This window comes from Marmota monax, unplaced genomic scaffold (genome assembly GCF_021218885.2).
Source record: "Marmota monax isolate L192 unplaced genomic scaffold, Marmota_monax_Labrador192_F-V1.1 WCK01_AAM20220418_F8-fsc00111, whole genome shotgun sequence".
Classification (NCBI taxonomy): domain Eukaryota; kingdom Metazoa; phylum Chordata; class Mammalia; order Rodentia; family Sciuridae; genus Marmota; species Marmota monax.
The window spans coordinates 3389054-3408425 of record NW_026695067.1 but is presented as its reverse complement, the minus strand read 5'-3'; the positions used below and the strand labels follow the sequence as shown (position 1 = coordinate 3408425).

At 53.7% G+C, this 19372-nt stretch overlaps 1 protein-coding gene across 1 annotated transcript; it reads left to right on the top strand.

Moving 5' to 3' along the window:
- The first annotated feature begins 720 nt into the window (after positions 1-720).
- Positions 721-5630, top strand: Cimap1c (ciliary microtubule associated protein 1C). Its single transcript, XM_046428111.2, has 4 exons — positions 721-961; positions 3054-3164; positions 4130-4243; positions 5044-5630. The coding sequence occupies exons 1-4, from the start codon at positions 841-843 to the stop codon at positions 5523-5525; spliced, it is 828 nt and encodes a 275-aa protein (XP_046284067.1). The 5' UTR covers positions 721-840; the 3' UTR covers positions 5526-5630.
- The last annotated feature ends 13742 nt before the right edge of the window (positions 5631-19372 follow it).

Below are 19372 nucleotides of genomic sequence, written 5' to 3'. Positions count from 1 at the left end.
CTGCCACAGTGTCCCCTAGGAGTGCTCTTGGCCATAGCACAGAAGTGGCTTTTTATGGCCTCATCCTCCTTTATTTGCCTCCCAATCCGTGTCTGAAATGCCACCAGCAGGCAGATATTCTTTGAGCTGACATGGATCTTTAAATACCATGCCCTGGGAAAGAGGTCTGGATGGGGCCATCAGACAGTCACACCTTAGTGCAAAGCAGTTGGCCTAATCCTCTGCCAAGGGGAAAAGAGACTCGGACAGGGGGTGGTGTCCAGAGCCAGAGAGACAGGTGACAGGGGCAATGGGTAGAGGGCCCCAGGGCTGTGTGTGGTGAATCCCTTCATCTATGACCAATCCCACTCTCCCTTTCCACTCCTGTCCCCAACCTTTAGGCACCCTCACTGATAGTGAGGAGCTGGCTTGGGTGTGACATCATCCCTCCCTTACCCTCCCCAGACCCAAGGTCCTGGGACCCCTGAGCATGTCACCCAGTTGCGGGTGGGAAGCAGCAGCTGAGCTCTCAGGGTTCCACTACTGCCCACGAAGCCTAGAATCTCTTCACCGCAGTTCAGGCGCCACGGCAACTGGAGGAAATAAACACACTGGGTTTCACAGTCCAAGTTCTGCGGTGATGTCATCCCCAGCTCTAGCCTTCTGGGCCCTGTGGCTGGCTGCACCCCAGACAGCCTCCGCTGCTCAAGCCAGAGGACTGTCTTCCTGCTCAGCCCCCACATGGTCTCTGAGGAGGAGTGGGGAGAGTGGTCAGGGGGGCTGGGGGCAGGGCCCCCCCAGCTCCTTGCCTGAGGCTCAGATTCGGCTGTAGCTGCTGTCGGCCCCTCCCCGGCCTTATCCATGATGCGGCCCAAGGAGGCCCCGAACTACGTGTTCTATGCACAGCACCCAGAGAAGAAGGTGCAGGTGCCCTCATGGCAGGAGGTGAAGCAGACCCCTATCATCATGGCCATGATCAAAGGTGAGAAAGGCCCCACCCCGGGCTTGGGATCACTCCCTGAGGGAGTCCCAGCCTGCCAGTCCTGCCTCCTGCCAAGCACATCTCTCAGCCAGATTCATCTCAAAAAAGCCTTAGAGTGGTGAATCAGGAGCCTTTAGCCTAATCTTGCTTACTCTTCTTTCCAGTGCTGGGAATTGAATCCAGGGCACACTAGGTGAACACGCTATCCCTGAGCTACACACCAGTCCTGGCTTCAGCTCTTCCATTTCCTTTCAATCTTACTTTCAATGGGAACCAGACAAATGAATTCTTACCATATTGTTAATGACTGCTTATTCCCCTAAGTAGGAAGTGGGTTAAAGTCGTGATGACATGCTTAGGTTCTGCTAGCTGAATGTCTCAGAATTATCACATTATTGTCTTGTATGACTTGGGCAGACTTTTTTTTTTCTGTTTTCATATTTTACTTTGAAGTTTCCACTTCTCTTTTTTTTTCTTCCACACACTTTTTTATCGGTGCACTTTATAGTGTACATAATGATGGGATTTGTTGTTATGTATTCATACATGCACACAATATAACAATATAATTTGACCAATATACTCCCTAGCACTCCCCGCTCCCCAGCTCCCCACTGTCTCCCATCCCCTCGTCTCTTTCCTTCACTGATCTCCCTTTGATTTTCACAAGATTTCTGTCCCCTGTCACCTTTCTTTTCCTTTTTCCTCTTGTTTTTTTTTGGGGGGGGTGTGTGTGGAGAGGGAGGGTTACAGGGACTGAACTCAGAGACACTCGACCACTGAGCCACATCCCCAGCCATTTTTTGTATTTTATTTAGAGACGGGTTTCACTGAGTTGCTTAGTGCCTCACTTTTGCTGAGGCTGGCTTTGAACTCAAGATCCTCCTGCCTCAGCCTCCTGAGCCACTGGGATTACAGGCTTGTACCACTGCGCCCAGCTCCTTTTTCCGCTCCATCTTCCACATATGAGAGAAAACATGACCCTTGACTTTTGGAGTTTGACTCATTTCACTTAATGTAAAGTTCTCTAGTTCCATATATTTTCCTGTAAATAACATAATTTCACTTCTCTTTATGGATGAATAAAACTTCATTGTATATTTGTACCACGTTTTCTTTATCCATTCATCCATTGATGGGCATCTAGGCTGGTTCCATAGTTTGGTTATTGTGAATTGTGCTGCTATAAACATGGGTATGCAGGTACCACTGTGGTACAATGACTAATCCTCTAGGATAAATACCAAGGAGTGGTATAGCTGAGTTATATGGTAGTCCCATGCTTAGTCTTTTGAGGAATCTCCATGCTGATTTCCATAGAGGTTGTACAAATTTATAATCCCATCAACAGTGTAAAGTGTTCCTTTTTCTCCATATCCTCTCTAGCATTTATTATTATTTGTATTCTTGTCAACTGCCATTCTGACTGGTATGAGACGAAGAGATCTCAATGTAGTTTTGCATTTTCCTAATTGCTAGAGATGTTGAACATTGTTTCGTATATTTTTTGGCCATTTGTACTTCTTTTTTAGAAATATTTTTTAGTTGTAGATGTATGTAATAAAATAATATTTTACTTATTTATTTTTATGTGGTGCTGAGGATTGAACCCAGTGCCTCACACGTGCTATGCAAGCGCTCTACCACTGAGCCCCAGCCCCAGCCCTGTACTTCTTTTTTGAGGAGTGGTAGACTGATATTTCTAAGCCTCAATATTCTCATCTGTAAGATGGGAAACAAGAGCAGCTCCTTTTCAGGGTCGTCTGGGATGCTTCATTGAAATAAATTATCAAGTGCTTAGCATGGTACTAGGCTTAGAGAAAGTTCTCAATTAATTAATTTTAACTGTTACCATTCACCATTCTTACTCTGCATTGTCTGCCCAAGGGAAACTGCTTTTTATCTAGGAATACTGTCTCTTTCCTAAGGAAGCAGCTGGATGGCAGTGGATTTGTGGTAGTAGGCTATCTGCAAGAGCCAAGACCCCCCCCCCGCCCCCCCCACCCGTGTTCTCATGAGTCACTGTATTTGGGGCTTCCTCTGTCTCGGATCAGTGGACTCAGGCTAAAGGCTGCCTTTTCTGTCCTTACAGGTCCAGGGCCTGCCAAGTACCTCCGGCCATCCTGCACAGGCTACGTAGACCACGACACCTCCATGTTCCAGGAGCCCGCGTTTACCCTGCACAGGCGGCATTCAGAGAAGCGTGAGCAGCCATCACCCTGTCATGCTTATGGGTGTGGTCACTGTTGGAGACTGTGGGTGCAGTGAGAGGCATGGAGCCACCCTCTGTAGCCACAGGCCACAGGGAGCTGAGGCCTGCCCTGAGTGGGGCAGAAGGAAGCGCAGGGATTCCTGCATGACCCAGCCCCTCTGAAGGCTGCGGTGCAGCCAGCTCCCAGCCACACGGCCCCAGGGACCTGTGGCGGATGTTAGCACCGTTGGTTGGTAGAGCAGGGCTTCTTTTCCACCTCACCTTTGGCTGGGACCCCTTGGCTCTGGTCGTCATGTTCTGATGGATTCGCTTGGCACAGTGGCTGGCAGGAGTGGGGGCAGTGGGGATGTGGTGGGAATGGTGGACCCCAGAGCTTCCCAGGTGGCCTAGAACTTCTAGGAAGGGAAGGGAGGGAGCAAACAGTCCTAGAAGACCGGGGATGCTGGCCAAGGCCAGTGAGAAAAGAGGCTGGACAGGGGTGAGGCCATGTGTGTCTGGGGGGTCTGAGATCTAGGGTGTCTGCCAGGCTCCTCCCTGAGGGGAGACACACCCTTTTTGGCAGGGAACTGCCCTGGCCTGGGCTGGGCCCTTTCTCAATACTAACAATAGCCACAGGGGCTATTATTACGTCTTGGCACCAACCTCTCTACCTAAGCTTGCAGTGCTTGGCCCGTGTGGCCACTATTTTATTTCTTCCTCTGAACTAGGTATTTTGGGGATGGAACACAGGGCTTTGTGCATGCTAGGCAAGTGCTGTACCACTGAGCTACCTCCCCAGCCCAGAACAAGTCCAGAATAGCAGGTCATGTGCCAAAAGTCCCACTTTATGGATGAGGAATCAAGGGTTCCAAAGACCCAAGAGTCAGAGGATCTGAAAGGAGTCCTTACTTACTCCTTTTGGCTCACGCTGGGGCAGCCACTGGGGCTGACAGGGTCCCTCCTTGGCTGCCCTACAGGGGTTACAGATATATGCAGCCCTGGGCCTTGCTACTTCTTGGATCCCAAAATAACTCGGTTTGGAATGTCCAGCTGCCCGCAGGTCCCCATGGAGGAGCGCATCTCCAACCTGCGTAAGCTGTGACTGGAGAGGGCGGGAGGCAGGGAGGGAGGCCAGGAGGAGGGAAGGGTCAGGGGATGGGGGTCCTTCCTTAGGACTTGAGCAGGGTCAAAGTAGCAGCATATTTGAATGCTGGCATCTCCTTGCAATGGCACATCGAGACACCCCTGCGGCACGCTGTTATCGCCATGTCTGTCACAGTGTTTATGCCTAGAAGCCAGGTTATGTATTATGATGTCATGGGGCTCACGTGAAGGCTGCAATAATTGCCACGTTAAGGAGCTCACAGGCTGTAGTGACCTCAGGATGTTTTCCTCTTGTTGCCACAGGGACAACGTCAGCGCACTAGCAGCCCAAGGCTGATGGCCCCGGTGGTTTTTATATGATGACACAGTATCACAATCCTGGTGTCAGGATGGCCTAAATGACCATCTTGCTGCTGAGCGCAGTGGTGCACACCTATAACCCAGTGGTTCAGGAGGCTGAGGCAGGAGGATTGAGAGTTCAAAGCCAGCCTCAGCAAAAGCAAGGCACTAAGCAACTCAGTGAGACCCTGTCTCTAAATAAAATGCAAAATAGGGCTGAGGATGTGGCTCAGTGGTTGAGTGTCCCTGAGTTCAATCCCTGGCACCTCCTCCCCCACAAGAAAAAAATGACCATCTTGCTGTCCTCTGCCTGTCACCCCATTCAGGGGTCGGATGTCCCTGTCCTGCTGCTGAGATGGTGCTGAAGCCACAGCTCCCTCTGGACCCATCAGCTGGGTGCCAGGGACTGGGGGTCCCTCCCCTACCTCCCCACTTTGTTCACTTTCAGGCCTGTGTCCCAACCCATCCCCTTGTCACTACAACTTGGAGAAGATCTGTCCCCCTGGGGAACGCAGGGCTCCCCAGTATGCTTTCGGCTACCGGTGTCCATTCAGAGTGTTGGACCCCAACCCAGCCCCCAACCAGTACCAGCTGCCAGTCTCTCTGGGGCCCAACAACCCCGTCCATCGAGCTGCTCCCTGCTATAGTCTGAACTCCTCTAACAAGAACTGGTTCTACAAGGAGGATGTGGCCAGAGGCCCCGGCCCCGCCATGCATGCCCGGCCCGAGCCGTCCATCTACCAGAACCGCAGCCCCATCTACAGCATGGCCAGGCGCTTCGCCTACCCACTGGACCACACCCTTCGGCCTGGCCCTGGCTCCCACAATGTTCAGGAGGTCACTGTGCACAAGCCCCGCATGCCCTCTTTCACCATGGGCGTCAAACACTCCCCCAACCTGTGCCCACTGGTCACCGACATTTGTGACTGAGGTCCCTGCTGGTGCACTCACCCTCCCACACACAGATGTTATTTTTCTACGCCAAATTGAGCAACTTGATTAAGGATGCAAGTAGCAGGGCTAGTGTTGAGCACACGGAAGGCACTAGATAAATATTTTCATTTATTCATTCCTTCGTTTCGCATTCATTCCTCACTGCTGGATTCCTTTGGGCCCTGTTCTGGGTGAGGGGCTGGGATACTGGGAGAGGGACTGTGCATGTTGTCAAAGAGGGGTTCCAGGCTGGCTCACCGGGGGAGCCTCACATCCTCCACAAAGCCCCGGGCAGGAGCCCCTGAGAGCTGAGTTCTGGTCTTGACTCTGCTACTAACTATCATGTGGCTTTCGCAGCTCCTGCTCTTGCCGGGGCCTCAGGGTCATTCTTTGGATGGGAAGCGGGTAGGCCTGGAAGAGGTTCCCCCAGTTCAGAACTGCACGACTCTGATCCCTGCCAGTGACTAGAACCCTTTTACTTTGAACCAGGAGAGGAGGGGAGGGTGTGAGAAAGCAGGGAGAGACCATTCTAGCTGGGGAGGGGGAGGACAGGTGTCCTGGGGAAGGGACCCAAGAGGATAAGGTGGGACCAAAAGGGACAGGGAGTTGGGGGTGGTTCAAAGCAGCAGGAGCCTGTGGTGCCAGAGGCTGTGCTAATACTGGGAAAGAGATGGTGGGCATCGTGGGGGGGGGCTCAGGCTTTATCATGAGGAAGTTAGCCAGATAAGACACAGTGTTTCCAGAAGATTCTTTGGGCAGTGAGAGAAACCTGGCCACAATAAGCACAGCTAGAGGTTGCGGTCAGTTGCTGGGAGGGGATCTGAGTGTCACATGCTGTCTTTGGAGAGTCTCCCTTGCTGTGTCCCCAACCTTAACAGCCTAACCCAGCAGAGGAGCTCTGACCTATCCAGGAGGGGGCAGCACTATCTCAGTCTTCAAGTCCAGGCCTGAGCCCACCTGCTTTGGGGCAACAAGTGCCCCCACTCTGTTGACCTTTGGGGAGACTGGGATCTCCGGGTCCGGTGTTGGTCTTTCCCTAGCCCTCCTTCTGCTTCCCCACCCCACCCCCTGCCTCAGGAAGGGAAGAGGGAAGATCTCCACTGATCTGGCAGCCTGAGGCCAGTGAGATGCCCCGGGCTGAGGCTGGGAGGGCGGGTGGGAACCTTGGCCGGGAGAGGAGAGAGTGAGGAGAGCCCCCAGACCCAAAGGCTCAGGAAAATGCATGTTGTCCTAAGGGCTGAGGGACATAGGAACAAAAGGTCACCTCAGAACCAGTGTTTAATGGCTCATCGTGGTCAACTTGAGCAATATCCAGTTTTTTGAAAATATTTTTTAGTCATAAATGGATCTTTTATTTATTCATTTATATGTGGTGCTGAGGATCAAACCCAGGGCCTCACGCCTGCCAGGCAAGTGCTCTGCCACTGAGCCCCAGCCCCAGCCCAATATCCAGGTGTTAATTGAAAATAAAAATTAAAGTGAATAGACCCAAGTTTGGGGAGGAAGAAGCAGAGAATCTCTTTGGAATTTTTTTTTTTCCAACCCAACTTAACTTTTAGGATAGAGGTTTCTAGAAACCCCCCTGGCTCATCCCTGACTGTGGGCCTGTAAAGTTCCTCCCCTGCCCCACCCTTTGCCCAGGCCCTGGATTTGGTGTCTGTCCTGTCCTTCCCAGGCCTCTGCAAGGCTGGCCTGGGCAGGCTCTAGAGAGAGCGAGCCAGCTCAGGGACCCATCTGTCTTGCAGCAGATTAGGAAGATGTCATTTTGCCGACAATGCCATTTATCACGGAGGCTGCAAAAATTAGTGATGCTTGGGCTGAAAGTGTTGGATGGGGGTGGGGCTGGCAGGTGACAGCAGTGGATGCTCCCTGTGTCACCAGGTTGGGGGAGCTGCAGGCCAGCCTCTGAACAGGGGTGTTCTGAGGGACAGCACAGCCCAGGCGAAAACCCCTATTGGAAAGATGAGGAAAACGAGACCCAGAGTCTAGAAATAACTTTGGCCGTGTGCTAGAATCGTGGCCTGTCTCCAACTAGAGGCCGGGCTCTGTGTGTAATCAGGACCAGGGGCCAGTGTATGACCAGAGTCAGGGCGCAGTTCAGCTAGATCCTTAACTTATTGGAACTAAACTCTAATTTTTGCCCCCATAGTGCTGTCTGAAACAGACCTTCAGCTTGAACCCTGAAGCCACCAACATGGTTAGGACTGGACACTAGAGCTTGAACAGACCGTCAGAGTGGGTTTGTGGTCTCAAGGGAAGACAAGAAGGAGGCTAGAGGGGTCAGGAGGAATATTTGGGGGATGAAGATGTTTATATGAGAGATGACCCTGCTGAGAAGGGGAGGTGGCTTCTAGGGAAGGCGGATTGACCTCTCTTGTGCCTCAGCCCACAAGAGGACAGGGTCACCCAGCTTGGAATTGGCCTCTCCTCCCCGTGGTGGTGTCCCGGATGAGTGATCTGCAGAAGGCCTTGCTCCCTGCTATCCTGACCCCTTCTGAACAACTTGGTGGGCCCAAGCTTGATCTTGTAGGAAGCTACAAGAATCAGCTGCCATCTGATTCTTGTAGGACTTAAACCTGTGCCTTCAGAAAATTAGGCCCCAGAGCATGGCACTTGATCATATAGCTGCATCTGTTCATTCAACAGACATTGCTGAGCCCTTGCTTAGGCCGGGCTCTGGCTGGGCCCAGGGGTACAGGGAGATGGTCTTCACCTGGAGCCTTGGCCTTCAGGAGTTCAGAGGGTGGTTAGGGGGTAGCTCTCTCCATCTGTGAGCAGACACTGCAGGGTAGGGAGGCTCCAAGCTCCCACCTGCATTTCCTCCTCTCACTAGAGGCCTGGTCTTCATGTTGGGCTGGCCCAGCCAAGGGTTGGTGCTGGGTTTCTGTTCATGACTAAAAGGCTCAGGGGTCACTCCAGTTGAACTGGGCTATCTGGGCTGTGCAAAATAACCACACAAGAGACACAAATACCTTTTTGTTTGGGGTTGCTGTGACGGCTCCTCTGACCTTAAGGGTCCGCAGGAAGAGAGACAGCGAGAGCATGCGCTGACCCCTTATATTGAGGAGAAGGCAAGGGGTCATGTTTCAGGGGGCTGAGTCTATCTTCATGATGTCCACTGTCAGCAGGTTGACTGACATCTGGGTAGCTACACCCAAGGGCACAGTAAGAGAAGGGGACACACACAAGGCACTTCCATGGAAGATTCTATCCTAAACAGGGCAAGGGGTTATATTACAAAGGAACAGGTGAGCATAGCTTCACCCATGGGGCTGTAGCAAGACACACCCATGCACGAGACACGACCCTGGAACCCAAGAAGGGTGGGGAAAGCTCTGCCACATTTCTGTGACTGAAAGCCTCAGCACCCAGTTGGGGAGTGTGACTTAGTCACATGTAAGGTTGGTCTCCCACAGGCTGGTTGGTGGTAGAGCTGCCATCACCGGACCCTCCTGGACACTGGCTGGCAGGCTAGTCTATGGGCCTGTTGTTGCTGGAGAAACCTGGAGGCCAACCACTCTGGTTCTCAAGAGCTGGGGAACGGCACACAGGCACTCAGGCTGTGCACAAAGAGGGGAGAGGATTTAAGGAGAGAGACCTTGATGATGCCTCTAATCCTAGTGGCTCAGGGGACTGAGGCAGGAGGATCTCCAAGTTCAAAGCCAGCCTCAGCAACTCAGTGAGGCCCTAAGCAGCTCAGTGAGACCCTGTCTCTATATAAAATCCAAAAAAAAAAAAAAAATAGGGCTGGGGATGGCTCAGAGGTCAAGCACCCCTGGGTTCCATCCCTGGTACCAAACAAACAAAAAAAACCCAAACTTACCTTACACCTCATACCAGCCACCCTCAACTACATGCCTTATAATATACTCACAGGGAAATACACACACCCTCTCTCACACAGACGCAGCGGGGAGGAGGTGGGGGTGTCTGTGCTTATGGAGGCGCTGGAGCAGGACGCCCAGCCCTGCTTTGCCCTCTGCCTACAGCTAATACTGAGAGGTGTCCTCCCGAGGGGCTGCCCAGGGCTGGGGTGCATGTTGGGGGGTTAGGACAGGTGCTCCTGCCCTCGGCCCTCCTGTTCCTCACTCCTTGCGGTGGGGTGGGGAGCTGGTTGCAGGTGTACCCCCTTGAGTCCTGGGAAGTGCATCTCCTGACTCACTGTGGTAGGGAGTCACCCGCCTTCCCTTGGTGTCTGTGGTCTCTCATCTGGCTCTGCTCCCCACTCGGCTTTCCTTCCTTCCTCTGTCCCCTGTTCTTTCTCACCCTCCTTCTGGGTCCCTGTGTCCCTCTGCCCTGTTTATGCTCTAGAATAAAGATGGACATTTTCAATTACCCCCAGATAACACAGCCATTCCTGGATGCTCTGGCCAGAGTGTGTGTGTGTGTGTGTGTGTGTGTGTGTGCGCGCACACACGCACGCACGTGGACACTTGTTTGTGAGTGGACCTAGAGGTGGGGGCGGGACTCACCCCCATCCCAGTGCCCTTTGTTTGTGGCTTCTCTTCTGCAGGCTTCATGTCTTCCTGGGAGGTTGGAAGCACGTTTCCCTTCAGGGGAGGAAGGGAGACAAAAGAGAGAAATAAAAAACTGTCATCGCTGTCTTGTAAACACAGTGTGCAGGCAGAGCAGGGCGCAGCAGGAGAGAGGGACTGAGGGAGGCAGGGGTGGTGGGGGGCAGCGAAACATGGGGTGGGAATCAGAGAGCACTGGGTGGTGGTGGGCAGGTGAGTAGGAGCCACTGTCACAAGGCCCAGGCGGGTGGGTGTGGGCTTGGGGAGGGCTGCCCAGGGAGGGGAGGGGATTCCAGGAGGGAGACCCCGATTCCGAGTGTCAAGAGAGTAAGATAGACACGTCTGCTCTCCTGGAGTGCAGCATCTACCAGAACAAAGCAGTGCTCTCTGCATTTCGCACTTGCCATACACCAAGCACCGGCCTGGCACCCGCGGAGGATCAGAGGGTGGGTGACCTGACCCATAACACACAGCCAGAGGGAGGGACCCCAGGTTTTGGCCCAGGTTTGTCTGACTGGAGCTCTCCTTTCACACAGCCTGCTATGGGCACAGGGGCTGGGGAAGTGGCCTAGGGGCTTGGCTCTGTCACACCAGGTTGTGTGACCTTGTACAAGTCCTCCCTTCTCTGGGCCGTCACTTTCCCCATTTGAAAAGTGGGAAAATGTGAGCTGCTCCTCGGGGCTTCGGGGAGGATCAAATGTCTTAATGTGACAGTCCCTCGGCTCTGGCTTTCTGGAGAGCTGGCTGGAGTCTTGGGGAGGCAAAGACCACCCAGGGCTGGGGGAGGGACTGGCCCGGAAGGCGCCTGCCGCCTCAGCTGCTGGGAGGAGGCGGAGCTCCGGGTTCAGTCCCTGCTGCCGCCCAGTGGCAAGCACTGGAACTTCAGGGGACGGGTCTGGATGGGCTTCCCAGACCCTCAGCCTGCCAAAGGTCAGAGCTGGAAGGGGTCTTCTGGGGATTGTTGTCCGGTCCTCCCTGGCCCTGTCTTGCAAATGGTCAGAGAAGGGAGGGACTTGCCCCCAGGTCATCCAGGGCAGAAACTTAGGCTTCCCTCTGACCCCATGGCACTCAAGAAGCCCCCAAGTGGCCTCGAAGTAAGAGAGGTGGAGTTCTACATCCTCAGCTTGAAGTCACCTCCTCCAGGAAGCCCTCTGTGCCTTCTCCAGTAGAAAGTGGGCTCATTCCTGCTCTGCAGCCCCACACATGACCTCTCGCTTGCTCCTCCTGCTCCACTTGCCGGAACCATCCCTCCTCCAGCAAGTAGACAGTGGGCCTCGGACTATCAAGAGTGATCAGAGCCATCTTCACCACTTGGGGGTGGTGCCGCATGTGCCAGGCCCAGCTCTGTCTTGGGACTTTACCTACCTATCTCACTTGAATCTCATATCAACCTCAGGAGGTTGAGATTGATTTGAGCCCCATTTTCCTGCAGTGGAAACAGATACAAGCAGGTTATGACTGTTAGATACAAAGTGGTAGAGCAGAGAGTCCAACTCTGGTCCATCCATTCTCTGAAGAGGAGCCGTCATTTGGAGATAAAAACTACCCCCATGGCCATATGACAATCATCTGTGACCAGACACTGAAATTCCTGGTTTGAGGGTCTTGTGGGCCCAGGGCTCAAGCTCACCACTCTGCTGCCATGTGAATCGCGGGGCAGGTCCATTCCTCTCTGGATCTCAGTTCCTCGTCTGTGAAATGGGTGTGTGCTCTGGACTACCTCAGACCCATTCTGGCTCCTGTCTCCACAGGTCTTGGGGCCTGGGCCCTGGGGTGGGTCAGCTTTGAAGGGCAGGTCTGGGGGGCAGAGCTCCGGGCACAGCTTGTGAGTCAATGTGTAGGGCTGGGGGCATTTGGGGGGCAGGAGGGCTCTGGATCTGGGACAAGTAGGGGGTGTCACGCTGGCCCATGGGCCTGGGAGCTTTTCCCTCTGCTGCCTACCATAGAGGGGAGTTTTTCTTGGTAGAAAACAGTCTCATCAATCAGCGGCAATGGGGGGCTGACAGGTGGCCACTCCCTGCTGGCCCAGGCTGGAGGCAGATTTGTAAATCCCACTCCAGGCGAGGCAATAAATTCCCGTGATTCACACCGGCCTCTTGGAGGACAGAGACATTTGGGGCTGTGGGACAGGCTGTTCTTTCCTGTGTTGAATAAGGGGTACCCTGGAGGGGAAGGAGCTCCACCTCTTTCCAACAGGAGCCTTCCTGGCCGGTCCCTCCCCTAGCCCTGGGTGGTCTTTGCCTATTCAGGGGATTGGGGTCTCAAATAGCTCCCTCCCTAGGAGATGTGCTGCCCAGACCCCAGGAGGCCTCAGGCCCAGACTGAGCCACCTCTGCCCAGACCCCGGCTATCTGTGCCCTCAGTTGGGCCACTCAGTGCTCTGGTTTGAATCACCTGGTCAGGTGGGTGCCTGTGTCCAAGAGGGTGACCCTACCTACCCCTCAGCAACTGCCCCTGCCAGTCCACTCCACATTTCAGCTTGGTGGTTTAAAGACCAGGGGCTGGCCTTGCACAGTGGGGCACACCTGTAATCCCAGGGGCTCGGGAGGCAGGTTCAAAGCCAGTCTCAGCCAAAGCAAGGCACTAAGCAACTCAGTGAGAAACTGTCTCTAAATGAAGTACAAAACAGGGCCTGGGATGTTGCTCAGTGATTGAGTGCCCCTGGGTTCAAACCCCAGTACCCCCGCTGTGCCAAAAAAAAAATGATCAGGGGCCACCAGGTTTGTGTATTTCTCATTCTCGGGGTCTACAGTCCTGAATTCACTGTGCCTAAGGCAGAGAAGGGCCTCGGAGACCCTCCTGCCAATGGCTGCAATCACTTCTTAGTGATTGCAAACTTCCAGCTGCCAGCAGACTTTGTTTATTCTCAGATGCTCAATGAGTTCTTATTTACTTAACATTTTTCTTTAACTGGCTTACTTTTAAAATTTAAATGTGTGTTTAGTCTTAAGCAATATTTGTAAAATCAAGTTCTGATATACTAATTAAAATTAAACACACACACAGACACATCCACACACACACGAAATATGTACGGTCAGCCCTCCCCATTTTGGTGGGTTCTGCATCTACAGATTCAACCAACCACAGATGGAAAATATATTTTTAAAAAAATGCATCAGTACTGAACATAGACATTTTTCTTGTCATTATTCCCTAAACAATACAATACCACTGTGTACCTAGCATTTACATTGCATTAGATATTATAAATGATCTGGAGAGAATTTAAAATTTACAGAAGAGGTACATTGCTTGTGTGCAAATTTTGTGTAAAAGATGTGAACATCTGTGGATTTTGGTATCCACAGGGGGGTCCTGGAATCAATCTTCCAAAAATATCGAGGGGCAACCACACATGAAATATATACATGAAAATAAATGCCGAGTTAAATAGCAGATGCTCACCCCGTGTGTTATCTGAAACTTCAGTGCCTCACCCATGATACACACTGGCTTTAAGAATGGCTCTAGTCTTCCCCCATTCTACAGACAAGGAAACCAAGGCTCAGAGAGGTGTAGGGACTTGCCTGAGGTCACACAGTGCTAGGATTATCAGCCAGTCCACCTGACTGCTGGTCCAGTGCTTCTTTTACAGAAGCATGCTCCTTGTTTGCTTAGGGTGTGTGAGGCTTCCTTCCCCCATTTGGATTCAGAGAGGCCTTTGGGAGACTCTGCCCTAATGCAGAGGAATACCTTGGCAGGCGGGCCCCCTGGCAGCAGGTTGACAGGCAGGTATGCCAGCCTCCTGTGTCTCCCTGTGCCCTTGATGTACCTGCCCTTTTTTTCTTTTGTGGTGCCCAGGGCTCCTGCAGCACCTCAGGATTTGGGGAAAGTGGAGCCATGGGGCCTCCGGGGAGGGGAGAGCAGGGCTCTGCAGCAGTCTTCCCTGGGGAGCTGCGTACAGAGGCAATAATTAGAGGCACCAGCTTTCAGGCAGGCAAAGAAGGTGGCCTCATTAGCGAGTGCCTTCCCTGCACCGTTCCTCCTGCCACCACCGCCACCACCACCCCGGAGATGAGGCATGGTGCCTTTCTCATTGGGGACAAAGGTGCCAACTCTAGGGAGCCAGGAAGGAGATGTGTGTGCAGGGCAGCCAGAGCTGTGTGGACACTGCACACACAGCATGTGCCGCCCAGACACAGGCATGGAGACACACGTCACACACGCTATGTTGGAGATGTGTATGCACAAAAGCATGCGTGCAAAACACGGAGGTGTACGCAGGAATACACGCATCCGCAGACACACTGCTCAGGCACAGAGATTCTTATGGAGATATGTACATGCAGAGGCGGACTCATGTGAAGACCTACAGAACACTGAGACCCACGTGGGGGGTAGACACATGTGCACACCAAGACACACGTGTGTGTGTGCATCACACAGCCACCCAGACTGCCTCCAGGCTCAGGAGCACGTGGACTGCACACAGCGTGTGCACACCAGACCTGCAGAACTGCGCAGAAGCCCAGGGCGTGCCTCAGGGCACTGATGTACACCTTAGTGTCAGGGACGCCTGCACGCCCACATATGTGCACGTGGAACACGTGTATCATATTTTTGTTGGAATCTAACAAGGCCCAAGAGGCAAGGACTGGTTAGTTCCCTGGGGGAAGTGAGGAGACAGAAGATGAGGACACATTTAATTAATTCTTATCATTCTTGGCAGCAGGAGGAAGGGAGGCGAGGAGGGAGAGAGGAATGGAGGAGAGGGACACAGAGAGAAGGGGCAGTGGAGGTGTGAATGGGAAGTGGGTAGGAGCAGGAAAAAGGCTGAGGGACCCTCAGGCTCAGGGTGTTGACTGTTCAGAACTGGGCAGGCCCCAATCCCGACCCCAGGGGCCTGTCAAGGTCAAGGGCTTGGATTGATGTGGAAATCCTGCAGTGCCCTCTGCACAGCTCTCACTTGCTGCCCCCGAGAGGAAGTCCGCTCGCCCACCCTGGACCCATGTCTGCTCTGTGCTTGTTGGCCTGGGGGCCATGGGAGACAGAGAGGGCCCTCCTGGACTATAGGAGACTGCCTCCTGCCCTTGGCTAAGCCCAAAGACAAAGTCAGGGAGCTGGGTCCACAGGACAGAGACTCTGAGAGAGGGAGGGAATGTGAGGTCGGGTGGGGGTGGGCAGATACAGGAACCAGAGATGAGGGAGATGAAGCAACTCCGAAAAAGGGGTAGAGAAAGAAATGAGACAGAGATTGAATCTGGGAGTCAGGCAGACCCAGAGACACAGCCCCCATGGGTCCATTCCTGTGGGCAGACAAGTAGAGGCCCTAAAGAGGACCCAGACTCCGACACAGGAGGAGACAGACCGGGGCAGAATGAAGACATAGAGAGGAAGGTCTAGAGACCCGGCGAGATAGCCAGGCCCTGTCGTCGTTTTCTCTGATGAAGAGGAAGCCGCCCCACCTGGGGACAGCAGGGAAACTCCTGGCTTGGAGAGGGTGCTGTGTGACCCCACCCAGGCCATCCAGCTTCTCTGAGACTGAGCTGCTGGCCCCACCTGAGTGGGCCCCGAGGCTCCAAGGGGAGGCTGGCTGCGCACCTTTTCTTCCCTCCACGCTGCTCTGGGTCAAAGGAGCCTGAGGTGGGGTGGGGATCCCAGCAGGGGCTTGGGAGACCCAGGTGCACCTCAGAGCCCCTGAGTTGGTAAATGAGGCAGAAGAGGGAAGTCTCTGAGGGCTGCTGTAATGTGCCGCAGCCCCGCAGCTCTGAGTGATGGAGCGTTTGCCCTGAATATTGAAAATGCATAAATATCCATTTTCAGGCACCAAGGCGGATATAAATACAGCACAGGGGGGTGCAACTCTCAGTAGTAATTTACCGGTTCTGTTCCCCATGGTGGCACAGGCACTTACACTTGGCCATCAGGAGGCTTTCTGAGATGGCTTTATGACTGCCACCTGAGTCCCTTCTCCTGGAGAAGTGGCTCCCTGGGGATTGGCTGCCTAGGGAAGGGATGCGGCAGGGCAAGGGGTGGTCATTCCTGGGCCTGCTCTGCCCTAGGCCTTCGGGGCTCTCTCACTTTCATCTCCTCCAGCATCTCCTTGCTGGGTCAGGTCTGGCATGTGCCCAGCTCTGGTGCACCTAGGCAGGATCAGAGGAGTGCCAATCCTGCCTGTAGGAACTTCCCGACTGAGAAACAGAGATGCCACCTTAAGTCCTAGACTGGGAAGTTCAGATGAGGGGAAACTGCGGGCCAGAGAAGGGAATCATGTGGCCTATGTACCCTGCCTCCTCGGCACACAGGTCGTCCTCTGCCTGAGCAGGAAGTCAGGGGACTGGGGGGGGGGGTGGAGGCCATGACTTGCTGGCAGGCAGTTCTCTGGTATCTTCTAGAAAGAACAAGGTTATCTAGACCCTCCCATCAGCCCGAGGCATGTGGCCATTCTTTCTTTTAAATATGTTTTTTAGTTGTAGATGGACACAATACTTCTATTTTTTTACTTGTATGTGGTGTGGAGGTTAGATCCCAGCGCCTCACAAGTGTTAGGCAGGTCTCTACCACCAAGCCACAACCTAGCCCCCATGTGTCCATTCTTATGGGCAGACAAGTAGAGGCCCTCAAGCAACTTCTGGTGTCTCCCCCTGAGACGTGGAGCTGGAGCATGGATTTGCAGCTTCCATACACTTACCAGACCTTTTGCCTTGGACTGGGACTTAGGACCCAGAATGGTTCCGCAGCACAAAGCCTCACCATTTGGAGGGCGCAGAGTATTCTTTGTCCCTTCTAGGGTCTTTGAGCCTCTTTTGCCCAGGAGGGGTGAGGTGGGCTTCCCTGCCCTGAGTGGGAGCCCACCCTGGGAGGAGGAAGCAGGTCATTCACCTGCTGCCAAGGTGCAGGGGGACCTGTATATGGGGAGGCAGGCATTGCAGTAGAAATATGCCAAGCAGAGTTGGCCAGAGCTGGGCACAGGGCAAGGCTAGGGGAGGGAAGGGGGAGTGGGTGGTGGCGGGGGCTCCGGGGCAAGAGCCAGCTGAGTCTGGATGGCAGAACTGTTCCTTCTATTCCTTGCCTCTTCCTCCTCTTTATTTCAATCGTTGTCAACAAGGCCCTCTCCAAACTGTCATAACCACACAGGGCCCAGACCCATCCCTCCGGACCCATGCCTCCAGAAACATCCACAGATTCAGGATAGGTCACCCACCTGGCTGATGTGAACTGTGGCTGCCTAGTGTCCTATTGGTGCAGAATGGGAGAAGTTATACCCCTGCCTGTAATCCCAGCTACTCTGGAGGCTAAAGCAGGAGGATTGCAAGTTCAAGGCCAGCCTGGGTAATTTAGCGAGACGCTGTCTTAAAAATAATTAAAACAACATCAAGAAGAAAGGGAGAATGCTGAACAGACCAGTCTCTATTGCCACCAGCTCTCTTGTCTGTTCGAGTTCTTGCTTGGAGCTCAGGGAACCTACCAGAGCAGACTCTCTGGGTTTGTTTCTGGGAGGTTTCTATGTCGGCTTCTCTTAGCCCACACTCGCCCTCCTCTGTGCCGTTCTGTGCCACGGGATAGAAGCCTGCAGAGCACACTGTGCATTCCCTTGCTTGCTGGCTCTCAGTCCAGGTTTCCCAACAGGAGGCGCTGGCGGTTCCCATACCTGCATGGCAGGCACCTCTTGGCGGTTCTAGCATCAGCCGCAGTGGCACCTCCTGGGAACAGCAGTGAGTGCAGGTTGGCAGGATCCAGCTCTTCCAGTGTCCTCTCTGGGTTACCCTCTCCTCATGGCTCCTCCCTACCATCTTGGACACCTGACAGTCCCCAGGCTCTGGGACTCCATAGCCTTTGTTTCTCCCTTCCTCCAGGAGCAGAGCTCCACCTTGGCCCTTGATGGCGGGAAATGCGCCTGCCTCTAACTGGAGGAAGACCTTGCTTGCCCATGGCATGGAATGGTCCCCCTGCATCTGGTGTTTCTGGGCAATGTGGAGGGAGCCCAGCCTCCGGCACCAGTGGAACAGAGGCCTCAGGCTGCAGAGGATCTCCAGTGCTGCCTCTCTTCTCTCCTCCCTCTCAAGGACTTCCTCAGCTTCTTTGTTGTTCTGCTCCCAAACAACCCCAGGCCCCACTGTGGCCCCTACTCTGGAAGCATGCTCTTGGATCCTGCCTCTGGGTGAGCTAACAACGTTTCTCTTTGGGTTGGACCTCTGGGAGTCCTGATTCAAGTCCCTAGTGCATCAGTCTGGCCTGAGTCATATTCCACTTGGCTAGAGGCTGGCAAAGGGCACATGTCTTGGCCTTGGAGGTCAGGCCTGCCTACCTGCTGCAGGGCAGCCGGAAAGGAGCCAGGGGTCTGGGAGGGGGCAGTCTTCCTTAGAACAGGTTCACAACCACAGGCAAACCAGGGACTGAGTTGGGATCAGCAGCCTTGCCCCTCTCAGGGGTCATGCTTACTCCTGCTCCCCCATACCTCCCTGGACCCCAGAAATGCCTATTGTATACCCAGGAGCACCATTCCGGGCTTTAGGGTAAAACAAACAAGATTCAGCCCCTGCTCTTGAGAAGCTTAGCATCTCACATGGAAGATGGTGAATCCACAAATAACCAAAAAGGAATAAGGAATTGTGGTGCATGGGAAAGAGAATTTAAGCAGGTTGCGGTGGCACATGCCTATAATCCCAGTGACTTGGGAGACTGAGAGGTAGGAGGATCTCAGCAACTTAGCGAGGCCCTAAGCAACTTAGTGAGACCCTGTCTCTGTCTCTAAATAAAATACAAAAAAGGGAGGAGGATGTGGCTCAGTGGTGAAGTGTCCCTGAGTTCAATTCCCTTACTGGTTTCTCCTCTAAAAAGAGAATTCAGTTCTCTGTGCAGTGAGAAGGAGCTGACTACTAACTAATCTAACTTGGTCAGTGAGGAGCCCAGCAGGGTGGGAATTAGGAAAACAGGCAGGGGCAGCTCCTGGAGGGTCTTCATCTGCCTGAGGGTGTAGCTGCTGTTTGGCCGTCAGTGGGAGCCCTGGAGGGTGCTGGGCAGGGAGCAGGGAACCAAAGGGAGGTGGGGGTGGAGTGTCAGGAGGACTGTGGGCTGAGCCGCTCTTTGGGGTGGGGCCAGCTATTCCATCCAGGCCTCCTGCTGGGCTCCCAAGGTCTGCATTTATTGCTGGGTGGCCACACAGGCCTCTGGGGCCCAACACCCCTGCGGCAGCCTGATGTCAGTGCTAAAATTAGTCTTGAGAATGCGGGGGCAGCAGGAGAGACAGTCATGGGAATCGCCCCCTCATTTCCTCTCAGAAGTAGTGTCAAGGACTGCCAGACATAGGCTTGGAACCAAGTGGTTTTGGGGTTCACTGTGATGGCAAGAACCTCGATCCCCAACTGACCTAGCTCTGGGAGGGCA

Excerpts from the sequence above, each read along its gene's own strand:
- Cimap1c (XM_046428111.2), top strand. The coding sequence starts at position 841 with ATGATGCGGCCCAAGGAGGCCCCGAACTACGTGTTCTATGCACAGCAC. Across the intron at positions 962-3,053 it reads CATCATGGCCATGATCAAAG|GTCCAGGGCCTGCCAAGTAC; the intron begins GTGAGAAAGGCC and ends CTGTCCTTACAG. Across the intron at positions 3,165-4,129 it reads CAGGCGGCATTCAGAGAAGC|GGGTTACAGATATATGCAGC; the intron begins GTGAGCAGCCAT and ends GCTGCCCTACAG.